General features: G+C 37.9%; 1 protein-coding gene across 9 annotated transcripts in view; it reads left to right on the top strand.

Moving 5' to 3' along the window:
- FRY (FRY microtubule binding protein) overlaps positions 1–22,815 on the top strand; it is a 238,220-nt gene that overhangs the window by 101,964 nt on the left and 113,441 nt on the right. For all 9 annotated transcript variants that reach the window (XM_083810257.1, XM_083810250.1, XM_083810253.1 and 6 more), the window contains 2 exons: positions 2,168–2,367; positions 16,863–16,916. In XM_083810257.1, coding sequence (XP_083666383.1) covers positions 2,248–2,367; positions 16,863–16,916 — 174 coding nt within the window. In that variant the 5' untranslated portion in view covers positions 2,168–2,247. The remainder of the gene's footprint in view (positions 1–2,167; positions 2,368–16,862; positions 16,917–22,815) is intronic.

Raw genomic sequence — 22,815 nt, 5'->3', positions numbered from 1 at the left:
AAAAACTTAATTCGTCAATGGAAGCAGCATTTAGAATGAAGTATAATCCCCTCCTTCCACCCCAACCCTGCCCTATATCTTCTGCATAAACCCATGCAACCTTTATGTGGTGATTTTGCACATAAAAATTATGCCTTTTTTTAAATGAGGAAGTGGTTCACCAGCAGAGATGGCAAAAATTGATACATTCTTTTTATCAGTATTTTGTAAGGCCCACATTATATAATGTACAAACATAAAGTAGCCAATCTTGGATGATGTAATGCAACTATTTTGTAAGTTTTGAGTCCTTGATTTCCAGTTTCATGCCTCACAGGCAGTTCATTTTCTTTAAACGAACTTTGTAGGGCTCTCAATCTAGGAGAAAGAACTAAATTTTGTTAAAGCATCAGCATACAGGTCAGTGATTGTTTAGTCACTGGGATAGATTTTTGCAATGCAAATATCAAGCATATGCAAATGCTTGAGATAATGAAACTGAAAAGCTGTATTAGAAAGCCAGACTTGTGTCACAAGCCATTGTTAAGAGGCTTCCTAGTGAGAATGACTGTGTGGGTTTAAATTCCAGTGTCTCCAGGTTTCTGTCCATACACATAATGATTGAAGGCAAGGACTGCAGCTCCCAGGCTGTGTGATTAGGGTTTCTTTAACTTCATGAATTTCATTAGGATGTGAGACGTGAATGACCCACACCCTTCCTCCTTCTATCCCTCCTGTGAGTCCCTTCTTGGTAAATTTTGAACTTAGTGGCTAATTTAAACCACAGCTGCCTGAGGAACAGAAGTCAGGTTTGCATTTTATTGGATTCCCTCAGGTACTTTCCAGAGGACGCCTGAGATGGCGGCAGGTGAGCGCTCAGGCCTGGTGGCTTCAGTTTGGCAGCACTGGGCCGGCCGGCGGCCTGCCCGGGCCTGGAGGCAGAACCACGGGGAGCCTGGGGATGGCTGTGGGGAGCTGGGCATAACGGCCTGGGGAAGGCCAAAAAAGTTAGGAAAAAAACATTTTTCCTAACGGAGCACTTGGCGATCGAAACGGCTGAACGGATAGGTGTGAGCTGATCAAAGCCATGCTTTTGATACATGTCTTAATGATTGTGAAAGTGCTGTCTGATTCCTTTCTAAAGCTGTTAGGGGAGAAATTTCCATCACCTAGCAGATTTGATAGTCCCTATAAATTTGCATCTGATCATTTGCATCCCACTGTCCTCATACCTGAATTTCAGCAGAGCCTGGGCGATGTTAGGGCTTACCTTCTTCTCTGGTGACTCTGTTTTCGTTTCTTTGAAGTAGATTATTGTTCAGAACAATGTGTATTTTTAGAAGCAATTTTGTGTAATCTAAATGAACAAGCCTTCTGTATAGTTTGTTTTATGCAAAAATCAATGCCAGCAAAACTCAGTGATTATGTTTTGCCCTCAGAAGTCAACTGAAACGTTTTAGGTAGCAGAGCTAGGTGAGTGGAAGAAGTGTGCTGTGCTGGGGAGTGATGGCATAACCTGGCAACTAGGAGAGTTATTTTGAAGTAAAGTATTGGTGTGTTACATTTGCAGAATAACAGCTACATGAACAAAGCATTTCTATCTTGCATTATAGTCATATCAGACTTTTAAACCTTGATTTTCTAAAGGAAAATATCTTTTCTTTTACCCAATGTGTCTATTTTATTTTTCAGTGTGTTAATTTAGGGTCTAATTCTTCCACATCTTGAATGCTATCAAATGATAATGTAGTCATTGGATTTTTTTATTTTTTTTACAATTTTTTTCAGCAATGAAGTGTTAAAGTGTTTAGGAAAGATCTAAAGCCTCAATAATAAGTTTGTTATTTGACAGCTGAGTTACAGACCTGGCCTAGATGATAAAGGATAAGAAATAAAGATGTTATTTCAAGAATTAAGTGTCAGCAGATCTTACCATGTGGAAAAAGAAGATTGACTGTGCAGTGCATAGTATTACGTAAGACTTTGTCTTTGATTTCTTCTGCCAGTCTATATTATGTAAATTTTACCTATAACTTTAAGATGGAAATTTTATTCATGTATTATATGTTTCTTGTACTAATAAATAGTTTCCAGCTTTGCTTTGCCAGTATAGTCAGCCATTGGGTTGCTCCAGAAAAGTTAAGACATGTTGAATTACCCAAGTAAATGCATGTCTTCTACCTTTCAGCTTCTCCAGTTGGTAACGGATATATCAAGCCACCTGTCCCACCTGTTTCTGGTACACAGAGAGAAAAAGGACCTCCAGCCATGTTGCCTATCAGCGTTGACCCGGACAGTAAGCCAGGCGAATATGTCCTGAAGAGCTTGTTTGTTAACTTCACTACTCAGGCTGAACGCAAGATTCGCATCATCATGGCAGAACCTCTTGTAAGTAAATGGAAATTCTAAGTATATACGCAATTTACTTTGAATTTCTTTTTAAAATCAGGCCTGCATGTCACACAACGTGGAATGTTTTGTTTGTAATCTATGTTAAAGTTCGATAGTGTTTCCCAAACCATAAGACGCACTACTGTGGTGATCAGAAGGACAGAGTTATGCAAGATATGCCAAAGGGGTGACATTTTTGCTTGCAATGAGGGCATGTGCTAATGTGATTGAGAGGCAGAAGGGGTTTCAGGCAACGTAGGTTTCACAGCTGGGAGAGAGGTCACTTGAGTCAAAATAGATTAGAAAAAGCTGAAATATGATTAAAAATATGTAAGAACATTACTGATTTTCAGCTAAAACATGAAAGTGAATAGCACTGCTGGTTCCTGTTTTAGTTCTGTCAGTAGTAGGTTTCATAATCTAACAAAGTGTTATAGCACGTATTTTCCATATATGAAAAAACATACAGCATTTGAAAAAAGAGCTACATTACAAAGTCTTACATAGGCAGTGAAAGAACTGACATTATTCCTGAGTTGTAAGGAGTTTGGTTTTTTTAACATCTTATAATATTTTTTGTTACAAAGCATAATATTGACCTATAATAATAACTATTTCATGTCTAGATATTCTGAATGGTAAAATTAGGATTGTCTTGATTCTGATGACATCTGTTTAGCTTTATGTTTTAATTTAGATCCAGAAGCATTTGATACTTTTTAAGGCTTTCCAGACTTTCTTCTGAAACATTAGGTAGATACAAAATGAAAGAATATTATGCATAATTTGGAAATAACACAAAAATGCTAATAGAAAGGAATATTTTGACAAAGATCCATTTTTTCTTCTTTTGTGGGAAAATCATAAAAATTGGAATAAAGAAATGGACAGTCATGGCCCAGGCCCTTTAGGAAAAAAAAAAGTGGCTAGCAGCTATTTAGTATCATTCAGTCTTCATGTAACACACAGTGAAGATGTTTAAAATTTTAAGACAGAATATATTGTGAAATTACATACAAGATCCAGAAAACAACAACATGACCATGACTGAGAGCATCATTTCCTTGGGGCACCTCTGTTACTCATAAACATTTATCACTGCATTTGCATGTAATATTTCAGGCACAGATATTAAACAATGACCCTGATTTATTCCCACTTCACATTGTGTTAAGTTGATTTAGACTTGCTGTGTTTTGATACAGGTTGTTTTTTTGTTTTGTTTTGTTTTTTGTCTCTTTGTGAAACTATGAGTATCTGAATGTTGATCTTTATTCCAGAGATTTTTCAGTAAAATTTTATTTAGCAAATTCAGTGTAGAATGTAAAAATATGACAGAGGACTAGAATTTCACCTTTTTGTTGTCAACAGTTTTGGTACATATTTCTAACAGGGGTCTAACTGTGAGACACTAACAATAATTCAATGTCATATTCACATCTTATTAATATTAATAGGACTTATAAGCCATGGCATGCTGCTATTTGAGAGTGACTGTGACAAATGTGCAAGCAGGTTTTTGTAGACATTCAGTCAAAATGATCTTGAACTGATTAGGTTTTAATAAATGAAATGACAGGGAAAATGGCAAAAATTATTCTGGAAAAGTGGCTAAGAAGTTCAGTTCACCCTTTTTGTGGGATAGCTGTTGGATGTCTTGCTGCTTTGTTCCCACATTTCTACCCCATTGACTAAAATTTTGACCAGGAGGTTCAAGGGATCTGCAAAACAAAGATTATAAATTGGTGATGCAGAGCCACCCTTCACCTTTTTTCACAATAGGTAGTCAAATGGTGAACTCTTTGAAGATTCTGTTCTAATTAAACTCCAATGTACTTCAAAGAAAATCAAACTTGCAAAATACTCTAGCAATGAGATATTTCTAGTCTGAATTCTCTTAAGTCATTAAAAGATATGACAGTTTAATTTTATAATGAGTGATAAATACTTAAGATATCTTTTAGAGAAGCTAAAATGATCAGTATATATAATTGCTTTTTCCTCTCTTTTATCATAAAGTCTATGTCAGATTCAAGCTCTGGATTAAATTAAAAACTTACTGATACATTTTTTGCCTAAATCTTTCTTTCCATGCACAGGTTTTGCCTAATTATCCTTTCTGATTATTGTTGTTTCTATGAATTTTTCTCTCTCAGTTTCTTTGACCTGTTTGATATATCCATCTCTTTCTTTTGTGATGTACACAGAGCCCAACTGTAAATTACAGTTTTCTGACAACAGTGGTGGAAAATCAAATTTGTTTGCTGCCAAGAGCAGCAGATGCTAGCAAGGCATAAAAGATGCCTGCTATTTTCTAGGGCAGCAGTGAAGGGCACTCCACCCAGTCCCTCCTGCAGTCCCATGAAATCTCGGCTGGGACAGCAAGATTCCAGCAGCAGGGAAGGCACAGGGCAATGTCACTTACTCCTCCTGCAGCCTTGGCTGTCGTCAGAGTGTGATTTGACATTTTGGTAACTGGACCTGGCAGCGATCATCATAAAAAATGCACTCCCCAGTTAATATGTTTTCTAGGCATAAATCTAATGTTGACTAACAAGTTAGAAACGAAACCTTTTGTTATCAGATGTGATTTTTTTTACTTTTTTGGGAGAATATTTAATTTGAAATTTCAGGACAAATTTTTCACCTTTTTAGGGTGTCTGAAATAAAACAAACATTTCAGTAATTACACTAAGCTCACAAATATGTCACTAATTTTTAATGGCTAAACTACTATGCTCAGATTGTCGAGTTATATTAGTCCAAGTTAAAGGTATTTGACAGCAGAATTAATTAAAAGGGATTTTCCAGTTTATACAATTAAATTCAAAGCAATGAAATGAAAGTCATTTCTTCTTGATAACCTTTAATAATTCCGATACTTTTCTGTAAATAATTTTTTATAACAAATATTAATCCTTATTTCTGTAGACCATTTTTCACAGCTGACTGCATTTGCATTTACATTTTTATCCGTTTGTATTATAAATCTTTTTTGCATTGCTTCATTTACAAACACGATTTGATATTTTAGTGCCATAGATTTTTTTGTGAGCGGTGGTGACCTTATAATGAAGCAAAAAGAAAGAAGCCAGGGAAATATTTTTGCCAGTTCAAATGATAAAATGTGTTTACGTATCATAATGCTGTAAGAAAAAAGAAACCAACAGAGAAAAGAGTTTCCTTTTTAGGAGTGTTGATTATCACTTAGGGTAATAATTCATCCTGTGCGTACTGATCAGGCTAATCTTTACGGCTTTCAGCATTACTTACACACAGCTGTAGGCATTGATAAAACATAGTGAGCTACAGGCATTGACAGTGGTTAATGGTTAATTTAGCTGTTGGTAAACTTTCATTATGCTTTTCTCCTGCAAGCATCTTCTTTTACCAAGCTTGTCTAAATTCAGGAACTCTCTATCTGATTACTGAACTGAAGAAGAGAATTTATTTATTACAGGGTTAGGACTATCAACATATTCATGTATTCTGCCCAAAACCTTCTCCTTTTATTAGATAGGTTTATCTGGCCTTTGGAAAAAAAAAATGAAGGCAGCATTGTGGTTGGTGCAAGTGTATTTATTACTTCAATTTCAGTAGAAGCTCAAAGACATTAAAATATAGACCTATATCAAAATAGGCTGGTGATAACAGCCAAGCAGATGGTTAGAAAGACTTCAAAAGGGTAAGAAAAATGCAAGTAATTTTGCAAAGATATAAAAAGTTGGTTAGATTTTTGCAAAGGCTGACCAACCAACATGTATAGTGTCATGGCTGTCTGATTAGCTTTAATCTAGGCTTAACTGTCTCTAGGCATTTCAGAAGAAATATGCTAAGGACTGATTTGGTAGAAAATGAAGTAGAAGCTTTTAAGGTTTTTGAGGACTGGATGGTGATAACTAGTAAGACTTAAGTAGGCTATAATAATATCAAGCAAATTTAGCACGTAGCTCTAATGTAGAATTTTCTGTTTTACATAGACTAAAATTCCAGCTGCATCACATGAGGAATGACTCCTTTGTTCTCATCTATGATGAGACACATTAGCATTACGCATTTTTTACATTTGAAATCCTCGTGAATAGTTTGGCCAACACAGGTGTATGGGATCCACAGCACGTAGACAGGAGTTACTATCAGGAACACGTAATATTGTAGAAAGGGGGCAAGGCAAACTGCTTCTGGCCATTCACTCAGTATGTATGTGCCTAAATAAAATGAAAAGAAGGCGACTTTATTTGAATAACTTTATGCAAGTATATGTTGAAAATGCTGTTCTCTTTGCACTTATAAAAAGTATCCTCCTTATGACCTTGTAAATGGTACTACAAACATGACAGATTCCTATTGTCATCCAGCTCTATTCAGCTCTGTGTCATTTTGTATCACTCAAGGATTCTGTCACTCATAATTAATGGAATTCTTTTATTCCACTACGGTTTGTAGTACTCAAGATTCTGTAAAACATATGTGGGAAGTCCATCCCAACCCTGACAAGTTCATAGTTCATAATATAATGTCATAATTCTGTATCTAATATATCATAACTGTATTTTTTCTACTGAATTCTCTATTTAGAATTTGTGTTAATAAATATTAGTGGATTCGTTCTTTTAGATCCAGTTGCAACAAATAATGCACAGGACATTAAGAGTAATTACCTATTCTTCCGATAATTGTCTGTGAAGTACTTAAGATGATTCTTCAGAAATTCTGCCTTACTTTATTATATGGTGCTGACCTCTCCCCAGTTCATAATAAAGTCAAAGCACCTACACGTCATCTTACTTTAACTAGTCAACATATAGCCTGCATATAGCATCCCTTTATTGTAAAGAGCACTAAGATCTGTTACAGTGGATTCATTAAGAGGCTTGCTGAACGGAACAGATCTATGTCTGTCAGTCACCATCCTCAGGAGGATGCCCCATCTTCTACTGCTCACAGCAGCTGTCAGCTCAGCAGGGTTTCTTAGCTGCAGGTCATTGGCTGACTGTATAACAGGTCATTTTTTTTAGACTAACAGTTGGTCTCAGTATTTTATTCAATTTCCAGCCATATCAAAGTACTAAGTTTGTTTTTTGCGTGGGTGGTCCCCTTGGGTTTGTTTCTCTTTACTCAGCCTTTCCAGCATAAAACTTCTGTTTCAAGAAATCAGTTCAGCATAACCATGGTCTCATCATCCCTCTCCCCTTCTTCACTGATTGAATTTTCTTGGAACTTCAGTGGCTTTTGAAGTACAGTATGGTCTTCCCAAACTCTCCTTTGCACAGTGAAGCTCTGCCAGTGATAATGAAGTGCAAGCTGAGCCAGATCAGCTTGTCTTTTGGTCCAGAAGAGAGAGGCACCTGAACCCGGGAGATATTATCCATGAAATCAGCAAGTTCTTCCCATTTACCCAAAAGATGTAAAGGCAGAAAAGTATAGAGGAATGAAGCTTTTATACTGAAGATAGGGATCATCTATAGCAAAGACAAATCCAACATCATAAAGGGCTTTCTCTTACTCTTTCACTCATCACCTCAGGAAAAAATATGCGCCTCTACTTATCTTGATGCGTATCGCAGGCTGAGACCTGTAGCAGAAGCCCAGCACTGAACAGTATAGAGCAGTAGTCTTGAATCTCAGGACGGTTACCTTCGTGAAAGACCTGGAAAGGTTTGTATGATTGAAGCAGTGGCCACAGACGAGATATCTTCTGTGTAGTTTGGAGGGACGTGCTGTAAAATTAAAACACAGGAATTGAGACAAAGCATGTGAAAGACAGCTGGAGAAAGAATTAGAGGAAGAGACAAATGTAGGGGTTAGTAAGTAATCAAGAGAGTTCAGGAGAATGGAGAGAGGGGTCAGATTCCAGCTTCCATATGAGACTGGGAGGAAAGTTCATATCATTTTAGCAAACAGGAAGGAAAAAGACACATTTTTGTATAGCCATTGGAATGTGAGTTTGCAGTGATATACAGGTCCATGAAAACACCCATACGTTTTCGAGCCAGGCAATATCAACAGGAGTTTTCTCTGTGTTTCCACAGCTGGGCGCAAGGGCGAAATAATGTTAGAGGCTTCAGATCTCATTCCAACAGCAGAACTTTCTAGGATGCTTACTGTCCCTGGGCCTTGCTTGTGCACGGATATAGTTGGAGGATAGTCAGTGGTGCATGTGAAGGTTCAAATTGCTAAGAGGATTTAATGTTGGAAGATAGAGATTCAATCCAAGGTCACTGAGGCTGTCGCACTGTACCACGTGTTGGCTGATGCTTGCAGATATAGCAGAGAACCTGCCACGTGCCCCTAAACATGTTTTTTATCATTTAAGGATATTGGCTATTGCCACTGTCCAGAAAGTGGAAGGTGTATTACAGTCATCTCAGACCAGTGTTGTAGCTGGTCTGCTGCCCCTTGTCCTGTCACTACAGGCCCTGGTAAAAAGTCTTTCTCCTTCTTCTAAGCCCTCTTTATATCTTGAAAGGCTGCAGTAAGATGTCCCAAAGCCATCTCTTCTCCAGGCTGAACAATCCCAGCTCTCAACCTTTCTTCATAGCAGCGGTGCTCCAGCCCTCTTGTGATTTTTGTGGCCCTCCTCTGGACCTGCTCTATCTGTCTTGCCTGTTATTAGGATATTCTGGATGTCTGCATCCAGCCCAGCATTCTGCATATTACTGTTCTACATTTTAGCAGAAGTCTAGTTCCAATCCAGTTTTCATTCTCAAGGCTCACAAATGTAGGAAACTTGCCCACCCTTCCCAACCTCCCCATTTTTCTACTATTTGAGTAGCTACATATAAATGTACTAAAAGAAGGAGACTTGCCCACTGCTTGGAACACAGCGATCACCCAATTCCCTGGAGCATTGCTCTCGCCATCATGTAGATGTGCCTCAAGGTGAGGGTGGAACATTTGTAATAACTCAGAGAATGTGATGAGCTCAACAGGGGAGACGCACATCCCCCATTCAGCATAGGAAAAAAAAAAGGAAAAAAAGAAAACAACAAAGCTTCTTATATTTGTCTACAGTGTCCTTCTTGCATAGCAGAAATAACTTTGCTCATCATAAATCAGATGGTGTAAAACTCTTCATATATGGGTTAATTTCTCTGTTTAGGGAACAAAGATGTACCAAATGACCAGGTGCAAGATCAGGGTAGAGCATCCTCTCATCTTCTTCGCCAACTCTCAGAAGTAATCAAAGATAGAAAGGAGGAAACAGTACTGCGCAAGTTACATGCTTTTGGCTGCAGTGACTTTGTCTTCCAGACCTATTTAATTTACCACTGGATCTTTCAGTGTTTCTATGTCACAGTTATCTGCTGTCCAACCAGCCTCCACTTCGTAAAAGTGATTATTATATGCATCCCCCTCATTTTTTTTAAATAAATATATATTGGCTGATGAAAAGTGCCTAGCCACCTTGGTAAACAGCTGAAACAGGATGCTGAATAACAATTTATTGCAAAGGTCACATAGTGGATTTGAAATTCCAGACCCCTGTAGTATGTTGGTCTTAGTATGTGAAAAATAAGTTACTTACAAATTCCTGTACAAGAAACATTTTTCTGAAAATGCATTGTAATAGATCTTAACATAAAGACCAACAGAAGCAGAATTCTGTATTTATTTTGATAGCTTTTGAGAAATAGTTACTGTATATCTTGCTTACCTTGAAGAAAATGCATCATACAGGGATTTGTGTCTTGCTGCAGTCAGGCTTTGAGATGTAATAGCCTCGTTGTTTTCCAGCTCCACAACAGTTTATTACTGCTGCTTCCTATACCAGGCCTTTCTCATTTCATGACTAGAAGTTTAGTTGGCTTGGCAAGGACTGACTTAAAATGTTTTGTTGATTGGTTGGTTGGTTGGGTTTTGTATATTCAAATTGACGACCAAACATCAGTTAAGCTGAGGACTGTTTTAGGATTGTAGATGACTGTGGTAGCTGGAGTAATTAAAATCAAGGAAAAACAAGGGAAAGTTATGATATTAGCCCAGGTTTTACAACTTGCATGTGTTCAGATAGAGGATTTTGATGTGATTGTGGGTTCACTAAGTTGTGGGTTCACTAAGTTACAATCTTAAAAAAGCATTCCTCTTAACACAAAACTCTTAAAATAAGCAGCCAATAAAACTTAGTTTCTTGACTGTGCTAGAGGTTAGCTCAAATTTCAATGAAGTCATCACTTGTACTCTTTTAAATTTGCCTAATAAAATAAAGGTATGCATTTAAAGTATTTTCTTTCAGAACTAGTCCATTGGTAGCAATCAGTGTATTGGGGCTCAAAATACCTTTGTAATAGGATACTTTTCCTTCCTACATACAAGAAAGCATCTTACTTAGCAACAGAAAAATATTAGAGAAAATACAAATGCTGGCAGCAGTAGGTTAGTTTGTTTTTGTTGTTGGTTTTTGGTTTTGCGTGTTTTTTTTTCTGTTACCTGAATATATCTGTAACAGCACTTAACCTTTATTTGAAGTTAGTGACCCTTTGTTATCAACACTGAGCTGAGGGCATGTCTGGGATTTTTTTTTACTGATCAGGTAAGAATGTCAGTGCTCTTGAGATGTTTGAGCAAGATAAGTGAAAGGTAATTTTTTTTTTCTCCATATTATTTGGGGAAAGTTATAGTGCTAGTAACAGAACTGAAGTTTCCTTACACGGTTTTGTCTTCAGCAGTGAGGAGGTACTGGGCACAGCCTTTCTCATGTGAACAAAACAGAAGAGCTGTTACAAAGAAAAGAGCAGTTGCATGAAGAAAGAATAGACCGGCTTCGTGACTAATTCTGAGCCTGTCTTCATACACCTTCCATTATTTTTGTGTAATATCTAAAAATAAGTGGTTTTCACCTGACTTTGCTAAAACAAAGTTTTGGGGAGACAGATAATACTTTTGCTTATGTTCAATAGCCACTTGAAATACACAGTTTTTCTCCATATGAAATACCAAGTATCCTTAGCATTGCTTTTGTACATAAAATTCATCAGTGTTTCCTTTTACATTTTCAGTGTCCATAATACAGTTTTATGCAGAGTTGTGGTGTTTTCTTGAAGACTGTATTACCATTCATTTTTTGATTTAGTTTGTGTTTAGAATTTCCTTTTGGTGTATGTTTAGAATTGCAAAGGTTAATAAAGGAAGTACCCTATAATGTTTATTTCACTGTCTGTGTACCGTGATCACTGACACAGCCTCTTACAAGAAGTATCTGATAGATAATTAATGCTGAGCAGAGCAACAAGGGAAATCAGAGATTCTGGTGTCATCCACTGAACTGGCAATTTGTATTTTTATGCACGATGACCTGCTGACGTGCAGAGAACTGTTGTGAAAACATAGGACACTAATTGCTTGTTTGGTGGGAGCTCCAGGTGGGTGACATTTGGGAGACTATCAGAGTAAACAGATTTTGAGTCAAAAAGCTTGCCTCTCTTAATTGCTTAGGTATAAATTAACTAGGCTCCTAGTGTAGGAGGGTTTTCCAAATAGTAAAAAAGTAAAATTAGAGATGCAAATTCTTTTAAGAGCAGTTTAGAACTATTTTCGGCTCAACAGTTTAATTTAAGGGATCATAGATTGCTCTACGCATTTTTGAGAGGGCAAAACAGGAGGAAATGCCCCTCGCGAGTTCAGCCGTGTGAAGTTGCTCAGAGGAGGATCAGCAGGGAGCAGACGAGGGAGGAGGCAGGAGCACGCCACCAGAAACACGGGCAGGGACCAGACAAACAAAACTCCCCTTTAGAGGCAGCTGGCTGGTAGGTCAGCTCAGCCCTGTGTTACAGCTCTGTCCAGAGGGTAGGTGCTCCTCTGTGGGATGACGGTTTGCGTGCCCAGCCTGCAGAAGCAAACTGACACCATGGCATTTTCCCCTGCGTGATCCAGAGAACAGTTTACACGGCACCTGAGCACGAGATTGACAGCGATACGTTTTCTGATCTTTGTATGTACAAAACAACCAATGGCAAAATGACAAATTTGGCGTGTTTGATCCAGCTACGTTTGGAGCAAACCTTTTCCTATGAGATGCTGGCCACCTGCCTTTCCTGCTGAAAAGAATATATGACAAGGATGCGCAGTTTCTGTCAGGGCTTTTGCGATCATTCATCGTAAGCAGGAAAGAATTATGCTTGTTGGTTTTGTTTTTTTCTTTGTACTTAAGATTGTGCTTACATGTATGTTATATATATATATTAGCTCCAATAGTTGGATGTGGTCTATGTCTACCCCATTTTACAACTAAAGGTCCGATTTTCTGCCGTTTCCTTTTGGTAATTCTTCCATCCCAGCAGAGTATTCAGTGCAGTATCGATGAGTTTTATCAGGCAGTAATGCAATACACAGTTATGCTTTAGTAGCAATAATGTGCCTAATGGTTGCAGGGGTTAGAAATAACTTGAAGTGGCATTATATATCATTATAACACAGAGACATAGTAAAGTTTAATAGACACTACAACATCATTTTGTTTTCATGTTTCCCTGAACGTTCAGTCCTGCGACAGGTGGCCCAGAAAAGCTATTCCTGTGTAAATTCACCCAATTATATTTGTGTAGCATCCCTGAAAAAGCATTAATGTATTAACCATTAAAAGTAGCTGACATCCGTGAAGAAATGTTTTAGTGTGTCTATGTGAATAGGGGGGTTGACTGATAGGTTACTTTTTAGATAAACAAGAAATATTATATTTAGTTAATGTGTGCGAATGTAATAAAATATACACTTGCCATTGCATATTCAACATATTCTGTTTTATTAGATTCTAATAATGTTCTAGCAATGAGGCAGAGAAAGGAACCTCATTTTTAGGTGAGCGTTTTGTTCTGTAAGCATTGTTGATGCAAAAAGTTCAGATACTATTTATTGAAAAAATATGTTTTCAAATATTAAAAGAAAAAATTGTCTTTGCTGATCTTTGCTTCTTATCTCTGATACCTGTTCTTATCACAGGAGTTTCCAGTGTGAACAAATACAGAGTGTACAATTGAAGGCAGCACTTCAAACAAGAAATAAGGATGTTTAATTTAGTGATTAAAAGTGGGAATGTTATTATTGAAACTCCATTCTTCTGATATTTTTCTGATGTTTTTTATAGCCTAGAAAGCTATAGTCTCTTTCAGATTAATCAAAACTTTTCTTTATTCATATTTTGTGGTTGTAGGCTTTGGCTCCAGATTCAGCCTACCTATTCATCCCAGATTTGGAAGACATTTCTGTAGGATGTATTACAGCTACCGAGACTCAGAGTCAACTCACCATATAAAAGGGCCTCTTTGCCATTTGTGAATTGGGTGGGCAAGAAAATAAATAAAAATAAAATAGTGCCTTGAGGCTGGAAAACATTTTTAGGATTTTTTAAAAACTTTTAAATAAGTGTATCTCCAGGGTAAATAGAGTGCTGTGGAAACGTTTACTCATAGGCAATTTCACTTTATTAGGCTTCTTAACCATGTCTTTACTGGTCTTGTATATAATGAAAATGTCTACCGTGAGTATAAAAATATTTTACATTGTAACTGCCAGAGCAGTGATGATGAAAACACTGCGTAAAATGAAGTGGTAAGATTTGTAAGGGTATTAAAAATTGTTTACAGCAGATGAGAAGAAAAGGCGTACTGCATAGAGAAAAAAATGCTGTTTTCAAAGGACAATTGAAGCACCTGCATGTAGTTGAGGTAAGGCTGAGCAGGAAGGCTGTTCCAGATAGCAAGAAATACCCTTCCTGTCTTCTGGTATTCTGTGCTAAGACAGTGGTGTTTGCGGCTTCATGCGGTCAGCGCGGGGCCAGCCGGGTCCCCGAGCAGGGACAAGGAAGAGGCAGAGACAGCTGCAGCAGCAGCTGCCTGGCAAAAGCGTGAAGAAAGGGGAAGAGACAAGAACAGCGGGATGGGATGAAGAGAAGAAAAAGCCTTACACCGGAGATGTTGGGAAGTCAGAGCAGCAGAACCATTCCTGGCTTCTGCTGGGTGACCTTGGCTCGTCTCCGTCCCAGGGCTGCCTTCTGCTGTTACCAAGTCTGTCGCACAGCCTGTGAGCTGTTCCTTCAGGTGAAAGTGCCACAGTTTGGGAAGCCCTGGTGTAGTGGCCTGTAGGAGAGCAAGAAATGAGTTATATTGCCTTTCCTAAAAGGAGGGATCTTCACTAACTGAGAGGCACCACCCTGGGGAACTGAAGTATCTGTGAGTTGTCTGTGCTTCAGGCAGCAGATGACTAGGACATTTTCAGGACTGCAGCTCCAGACCTAGGTTCCCAGGGCAGGTTTTGTATCTTTGAACTGTGGCCATCTTACAAACAAGCATGTAATGAGGAATCCCACACTTCATTTCTGCCTGAAACACTGAAAGTGTTTCTGCAGGATTTTAGATTCTGCTTTGCAAGCCAAGCATTGCAGCATCAGGCAGAATAACACAAAGCTTCTAGATGCCAAAGTCTAGAAGCTATTGCAACAGGCATTAAGAAACTTCTCTGCAGTAACATAGGACTTCTGTAACAGAATCAGAAAACTAGAAATTAAAAAACAAACAAAAAAAAAATTACAGTCTTCTATAAACTGCAGCAATTCTCCAGACATTGGTTGGTACAGGACCCATGAAAGCTTAAGAACATTTTTCCTTTTAAATAAACTGAGCAATTATTTTGACAGATGATCTACTTTCCATTTCAGTGAGCAGTAGACAAAAGAAGTGTTATCCACCCATGAGGCAGACCTCAGTAGAGTAGCACTGAGTTACTTGATTGAGGAGGAGGACAGTGGACTGGTTTCATGTGTCTGTTACTGGGCAACCAAGATTTGACTGTTTGTTCATTACCAATAATCCATCATAGAGTTCTAATTACCAGGTGCTGTGTCATTAATGTAGCCCGAAGAAATTACTTGATACTTTAGAGTCAACAATGAAAAATATTGGTGACTGTCCTGGATAAATCAGTGACTCAGTAGAAAAAATTTTGTTGATTTTTCTATTTGGTAAGTAGTCAGGGGATACTGCGGTCACCCTGCAGCCAGCCTCCTTGCCAGCTGGCATTAAGTGTATCAGCATAATTAATTTCAAAATCAGTCAGCAGATTACACTAGACAACATTTTCTCCAAAGAGCAACATTAAATAATAGAAATCTTTTGGACTGCCTCAAGTCTTTCCATTCCATTATCTCAGAAGCTTTACAGTTTTCCTTGTTTTGCATCTCACATCCCCTGGCAGTGATGGTACTTCACAGAATGGTTGGTTGGAAGGGACCTCTCCTGCCCAAGCAGGGACACCCAGAGCAGGCTGCCCAGGACCACGTCCAGGCAGCTTTTGGAGATCCCCAAGGAGGAGACCCCACAGCCTCTCTGGGCAGCCTGTGCCAGGATCTCCTCTCTTTACCTGCTGGCCTAATGCAGCCAAGAATATCATTAATCTTCTTAGCAGCAAGGGCACAGTGCTGGTTTGTGTTCAACTTGGTGCCTACCAGGACTCCAAGGTCCTTTTCTGCAGAGGAATACCTTAACAGATGCTGATGAGTGTGATGGTTTGCTGAAAGCTGAACAGAAAATCTCACGTTGAGCCGGTGGGAGAGCCTAGATATTGTGGTTGTAGAAGAAGAAAAATTAATGATTTACAGAAGAATCAGAATAAGGAGCTGGTACATCTCAGACACCAGAAGCAGTAAAATCAGTGCAGAACTGGGGGCGAGGGTGGATGTGTTTTTCAGACTGACGTCTGCCTTCATGTATTGCTTATTTTCATTGTGGTTCAGGAGATTCACGTTTTGTATACTGTTCCACGTATCTAGAGTACCGAGCTATGTATTTATACATGCCTCAGTAACTGAGCCTGCTTGGCAAAAAAGCCATAAAGGTAAATGGGTGCTCACACACGGGGGCTGCTTCTGAGCTGTGCAGCCCTCTTTGGCCTTCCCAGGTACTCTGAGAATGCATCCTGAAAATTTGCTTCCATTTCTGCTTCTGTCACTGATTAACATTTGTGAGATAAATTAAATCAATGCTTATGGGGCAAAAATCCATTTATTTTTTATGTAATATAGTCACTCTTTCCACAGTTATCTTCATTAAACATGAACCCTATGGTATCTGATTGTTCTCAAATCACCTTTTTTTCAGTATGTGCAGTGATGCAGCATATGTGTGACCATCTTTGCATTGCCAAGTAGAAACAAGAAAGTTCATCCTGTACAGCTTCTTGGTTACATGCTAGAGAAAATGTTGGGTGCTTTTTATGATTTTGACATAATTTATAGTTGTCAGTCTGTGATCACCAAGTAACTCAGGTGTAGTAAGTGGCTAATTATTTCCTTTCTTTGAAAGACACTAAAGACACTCTGCTGGTATTAGTTCATAATGTGTGCCCAGGTCTTCTTTGCACATGAAACAGTAACCTCAGCATGAAACAGATCACAAGGGAAATCATATGAGTAAAAATCCAACAGAAAAACAACAGTAGAACTAGTGTAATGTATCATAATATTGATCTTAAGTAATACATGTTAATATATTTTATTTTAGGAAAAGCCACTGACCAAGTCTCTGCAACGAGGAGAAGACCCCCAGTTTGATCAAGTAAGACACTTGAAATGATATTATTTCCATTCCTCAGGCTATGACAATACTTGGAAAGCAGCCTAGTGTCCTTATAATACTGTCAGGGCACACTACAAAAGCAAAATCTGTCAGTGTGCTTTAGCAGAATGAGTGCTTTGCCTAAACATTCTTGTTTTAAATTAGGAGTATTTTCCATTGTTTCCAAACTCAGTATTTTTGCCTTCTTGGTTTCCGCAGCATATTAGTCATGTGTTATTTCCTGGCTGTTTCCTCTGATGGAGGTTTTGAAGCAAACTTTCTATCTTTTTGAGATATCTGGTGTTTGAAACAGGCTCATGGACCCCAGCCTTAAAAAAAAAAAAAATCCAGAAAAATTCTTACATAAGTAAGCTATTTTGAGATAAAGGTAGTTGTTGAAGAGTTTAAGTTGCATAAAGGTTGCCAAAACTCACTCCCAGCAAAGAGGAGGGATAAACATAAGGTGTGTATAAAAAAGAAAGTTATTTGCTGCTCCACCATTCCTGCCTCAGCTCCCACCACTGATCTTTGTGCTGTGGCCATTGCTGCCTGCACCACTGCGCTGCCGGTGGTGCCAGAAATTTGGGCAGAAGGAAACTGAAGATGAAACATCAGCATATCTCTGAAAGCACATGTGGCTAATGCTGTAAGCTGCAGGTACCACACTGATTAACTTAACTTTGGGAGAGGGGCTAGGTATGGGTAGGATTTCAGAACCTGAAATGGATTTAACAGCATTTATTGTGTCTTCTGGCGCATCAGATAAATTGTGCCAGAAGCAGAGATGCTTTGTGAGATCCCACTGGCATTCACAAAGGTTCACTTCATAATTTTAGCTTGACAAAGTGATATTCTCTAGGATCTTCTGTGGCTGCTTTTGGGGGTGAGGGGGTGGCAGCCTGCTCAGAGGGCTTTTCAGAATGGGAGGCAAAGAGCAGGACGGCTGTGTTGCAGACGGGAGCTCCCTGCCTCCTTTTGCTGACCGCAGCCCCTGGGGAAGCTGGCCACTGTAGCCTAAAGGAAGCTACTTTGTGAGTACCCCTAGCTGCCTAATGAATTTTTTTTTGTGGTATTATGACCTTAATTTCATATTTTTATTTTTTTTTCCCTTCCTGTGGGAAGAGTGTCACATATGAATGGGAAAGAAAAACAAATTAAGCCACCCATATGCAAACCTTGTGATACTGTTCCTGCAGTGTGTTAAACAAACACATAATGGGTGGCCTTGATTTGATTAAATATTCATGGTTAGGCAAATTGCGGCCCTTTACAAGGAAGAATTAGAAGAGTCACGCTTCTCCTAGTTACTGGTAAATAGAAAATTGAACAATTAATTCAAGATCAATTAGTTAGGATAGTGAATTACTAGAGTGAAGTAATTGTGTATTTCCAATTGTAACGTTTTCCCTTGAATGCTGGGGCAGGGAGTAGGGAGAGAACCAAAAAATACAGACAAAAAGTAAAGGCAAATTTTATTATATATAACATTTGTGTATTTTTCTGTGTATGTGCAGTCCAACCTATCCATGTGTAGAGAGTTGGTAGAAAAATTACAGACCTGAGATTGCCTTAGACTTTCTGTTAGAAAACCTTCGTTTCAATTCCTTGAAATTTTCCAAACAAACCATCCAGATTGACGTTTTCAGGCTATCTCTCTGCCTCAGCCTGAGAGGTTGGCAATGCTTCACTTTTCAGGTTTCACGTTGTTTTCTTCTTGAACACCACAATCATTCTGAGTTGTTCGAGTGCTCCTGGGACTGATGTATGCCCATTGAGTGGAAGATGGAACCTGAAATGTTTCAGTCCAGTGACTTCGTTTTCAAGAACATGGGCCAAACTTGTCAAAAACATTTTAGTTTGGGTTAACAGTAGTCAGATACTCATTCAAGAATTTGCAAGTCATAGATTTGATAGAGCTCAGCTAGAGACATTAAGAAAGAACAAAAAGTCTTTCTTTAGTTGTCGTATTTCACTCAGTTTATTAGGTCAGTACATCTCGGTATTATAAAGCTGTTTTGCATATGACAACGTCAGCATTATAAAATTGTCACAAAAAGACAGATATTTTTGCTGGTAGTAAAAATGAAGTTCTGGTCTGTCTGTAAAACTAAGCACTTAGGTTTTATTTAAAAAATTAACTCAAATATTTAAAAATTCTGTGCAATGAAGTAAGACCAGGTTGATAATCCCTTGCTTCTGCCTTCCAGGTAGAGTGTGGAAAGTTTTGGTATTTTCTCCAGGAACCATGTAGAGTCATCTAGCAAAAACAGGAAAGGCCATGCATGACATTCCTGCAATTTCTAATACAGAAATGGAGGAGGAAGAGAGGGAGAATCCCCATGAAAAACCGTTTTCAAGGGGTGTCTAATAGCTTTCAAGTGGTGTCTAATAATTTTGATTTTTCAATTTGAAGTCATCAAAAATGACATGCTGACAAAGGACCCTAATTTTCCCAGAGCAGAGTTTAAAGTCCAGAGACTTTAAACAAATTGTCTTTATTGAAATCAAATTATACTGATAGGTGAAACTGAAGTGAACAGGTCACTAGTCACTTAAAATATCTGAACTGCATCTTCTAACTCTAAAATGAAAAGCAGCGAAAGTAAGGCATGACCTGATTATAAAATTGTCTTTTTCAGGTCAGCTTCAGAGGTGGAAAAAAACAGCCAGAAAAAAACCCTTTGCAAAAACTTAGGATGAGCAGAATGGAGCTTTAGCTACCCAGAGTAATTAGAGTGAAGTTTAACACTGAAACCCCTGAACCACTTGAAATGTTCTTAAAGCATTGTTTATTTCCCCTAAACAGCTTTATCTCTGGCTCTTAAGAGAAACAGACTTTTTTTCTGCTGTTCTCAAACACCATTTTAGGAATGTTATCTGTGCTGGTGGTTATAGCTCCAGGGCCTAGAGACCTGACTGTGCACAGGCATAGCTGATGGGGCGATTCTAAACAACACCGTTTCTTTCTATGTGGTTGTAGTATCAGTGTCTCCTGGTAAGCAGACAGTATTGTCCTGTGGGCTCTGTCTGGCTGCCAATTGCACCACCATCCTCTAACTCGTAATAGCATCTTGAGCAATGTATGATGTAATCATACTTATCCTGACTTGTAGAACATCTCACAAACTGGATTCCTTACACTGGATTGTATTTTCCTTTTGAGGTGTGCATGTGTGTAAAGAAAATATATACTGAAAAATATAAAGTTTTTATATATGGTTTTAAATATCTTTATTGTATATTTAACATCCTGTTTTAAAAGTTCTCCATTAGACTACTCTGCTTGCCTATTGGAAAAGAGTATTACTGCTCCAGCATTAGCATGCTCTGTGTCATCAATTACAGAAACGTTAATAAACATAGTACTACTGAACTATGACTTAAACTTCCTATTACAGGAAACCATAAAGTTGCAGTACATGAAAAGATCAAAAGCTGGGAAAAAAACATAATTATCCAACAGGCTTATCCTCACCCAAGGAGACATTTTTATGAGTCTTCTCTCAGCCCATACTAAAGTAGTTTCTGTTCTTACCATAGTACATAAATGTTCTGTGAATTGGCAATACTGGAAGCAGAAAAAAGACACTGTGTATTCTTGGACCGACATGCAGACATTTTTCCATATAAAAATACAACATGAATATAATGTTTTGGCCCTACTCATGCACTTCCATGGAAGTGAAAATTTAACAGCTAGACTTCGTTCTCATATGAAACTGTCTACATGAAGTGCCTTTTGTGAGAGTTTCAGCACAAACTGCACAAAACTTTGTGCTCATTTTAATTATAACTACTCTGTTCATAGAAGTGCAGTAAGTTAGAGAATACAGGTTGGAAAGCAGAAAAAATTAACGTTTTATATGCTTTTAGGAGATGGAAATAAAAATAGATCAAGCTAAAAAAAAGGAAAGTAAAAATTTAATGACAAAAAATGTGGAAACGCCAAAAATAAATAAAATAAGACACCAAGCAACATACTACTGATGGTGTCCCTTTTCCCTAACATCCTAAATGTGATAATTATTCCCCTCCAAAATTATATTTGTTAGATGTAGTAAGTGAATAATCATACCAGCATCATTACAGTTGGCCCCCTTTGTGTTTTCCCTTTTACTGCATCTTATGCATTGTCCTTGTTCACCTGCAGAAGGACAGGTGACAGAGGAAATACAAGAAATGTTGTTGATGGGGTCATAGAACAACCCTCGGCTGCTGTTCAGAGATTTGGGTTGAAGCAGTGTGTAAAGAAATAAATCTGAAGGCAGAATTAAAGGTAGCACATTCAGAACTGAACTTGTTGCATGCTGGAAATAAATGGGCTTCCACGTAAATAGTTACACTGGAGTAAAATCATAGCAATTAATGTATAAGCAAGGTAGATGAAATTACCCGTCTGCAAAATTATGGTATAAAATATCCTCATTTTTTACTCACATAAATGAGGTCATAAATGAAAACCTGTGAGTCCAACTTACTAGTTATCGGTTTTAACAATTCCCAGAGGCATTTGGCTTTACAGTCGTGCCCCCAAAAATCCTTAGAACAGAGATGTAAATGAAATAAAATCTACACAAACTCAACTGCACTACTTGCTTCTAGTGTTGCATTTTACAGATATTTGCATTAAAGAGTTTATTTATTTAGAAATCTATCATTTGCAGGAAAAAAATGCTTTGTCTCCAAGGGTCTAATAGGAATTCCAGCATGTAGCTGCTTTGATGGCAGCTTAGTGCACTTCATCTCTCCACCCCCATCTCCAAGCCTAGTTATTTGGAATAGGAATTGTATTATCTTTATCCCCTTAATTTCATGTATTGGATGTGAAATCCCATTCTTACTGTGGCCCATTATTGTTTTGCGGTTGATTTCAAGGAACATGAATTTCATTGCAGCTTTTATTTTCCTTGAATCTGTATTGTTTATAGTAATGGGGTTTTGCTATAGACAAATATGAGGTGGAAAAAACGTTGAATGAAGGGAAGACATTGCATAGCTATAGGTATCCTAAATAAAACTAAGAAAACACCTATCAAATTCTGCTTTCAGTAGCATTGATAGAAAATGTGAAACCTCTCTCCAAATGTCCATTATTTTGAGTCTACTCAATTATTTGAAGACAGAATATGCATAATAATACTAGTAAACTAATAATAAATGACTAAATAATTATAACTAAATAAATATCTAATAATAATAACTAAAACTAATAGTAGTTTTGCAAAAAAATCAACACTATGCAAAAATGAAATACTGCATTTCTGCCTTATAAAAATGACAATCAAATGCACATTTAACATACATACTGACAAATATGGTCTATGAAAAAAAGTCAAGAAATCAATGATATTATGGAAATTGACTGCAGATTTGAATGTATTTGCTGTTAAGGCACATAGAAATTCATACATGAAATATAAAAAAAAATAGCATCATTTATCTGCTGTTAGTGGAAACATTTCTTATGTTTCTATTTTGACAATATAGCAAGATTTTTATGAAAGTATATAAATTGTAGCAAACTATCTGGGCAGGATTTCATTCAGTTTACTTTTACATATTAGTCCAAAATAAATATTAAGCATTTACATAAAGTATGTTTAATGCTCTGTGAACACAAGTTTTAAACAGCGCCACACTTGTGCAGATTTCTTATCCTTAAGTTATACAGTAGGTGGTTCATTTATGATGGAAGAACACGATCATTTGTATAACAAGGACATATTTGTACATCTGTGCACTCCCTTTCAGGAGCAGCACAGAGCTAGAATTCATCTCACTCCTGGACTTACTTCCAATAAATGAAAGGATTGAGTAACCAACGTGCTGGCTAGACTTCCCTCCCTTCCTGTTCCCTGAGAGCCAGGTCTTTGCCCATTCCACCCTTCCTTCCTGTCTT

This window comes from Anser anser, assembly GCF_964211835.1.
Source record: "Anser anser genome assembly, chromosome: 1".
Taxonomy (NCBI): domain Eukaryota; kingdom Metazoa; phylum Chordata; class Aves; order Anseriformes; family Anatidae; genus Anser; species Anser anser.
This window is presented reverse-complemented; position numbering and strand designations above follow the sequence as displayed.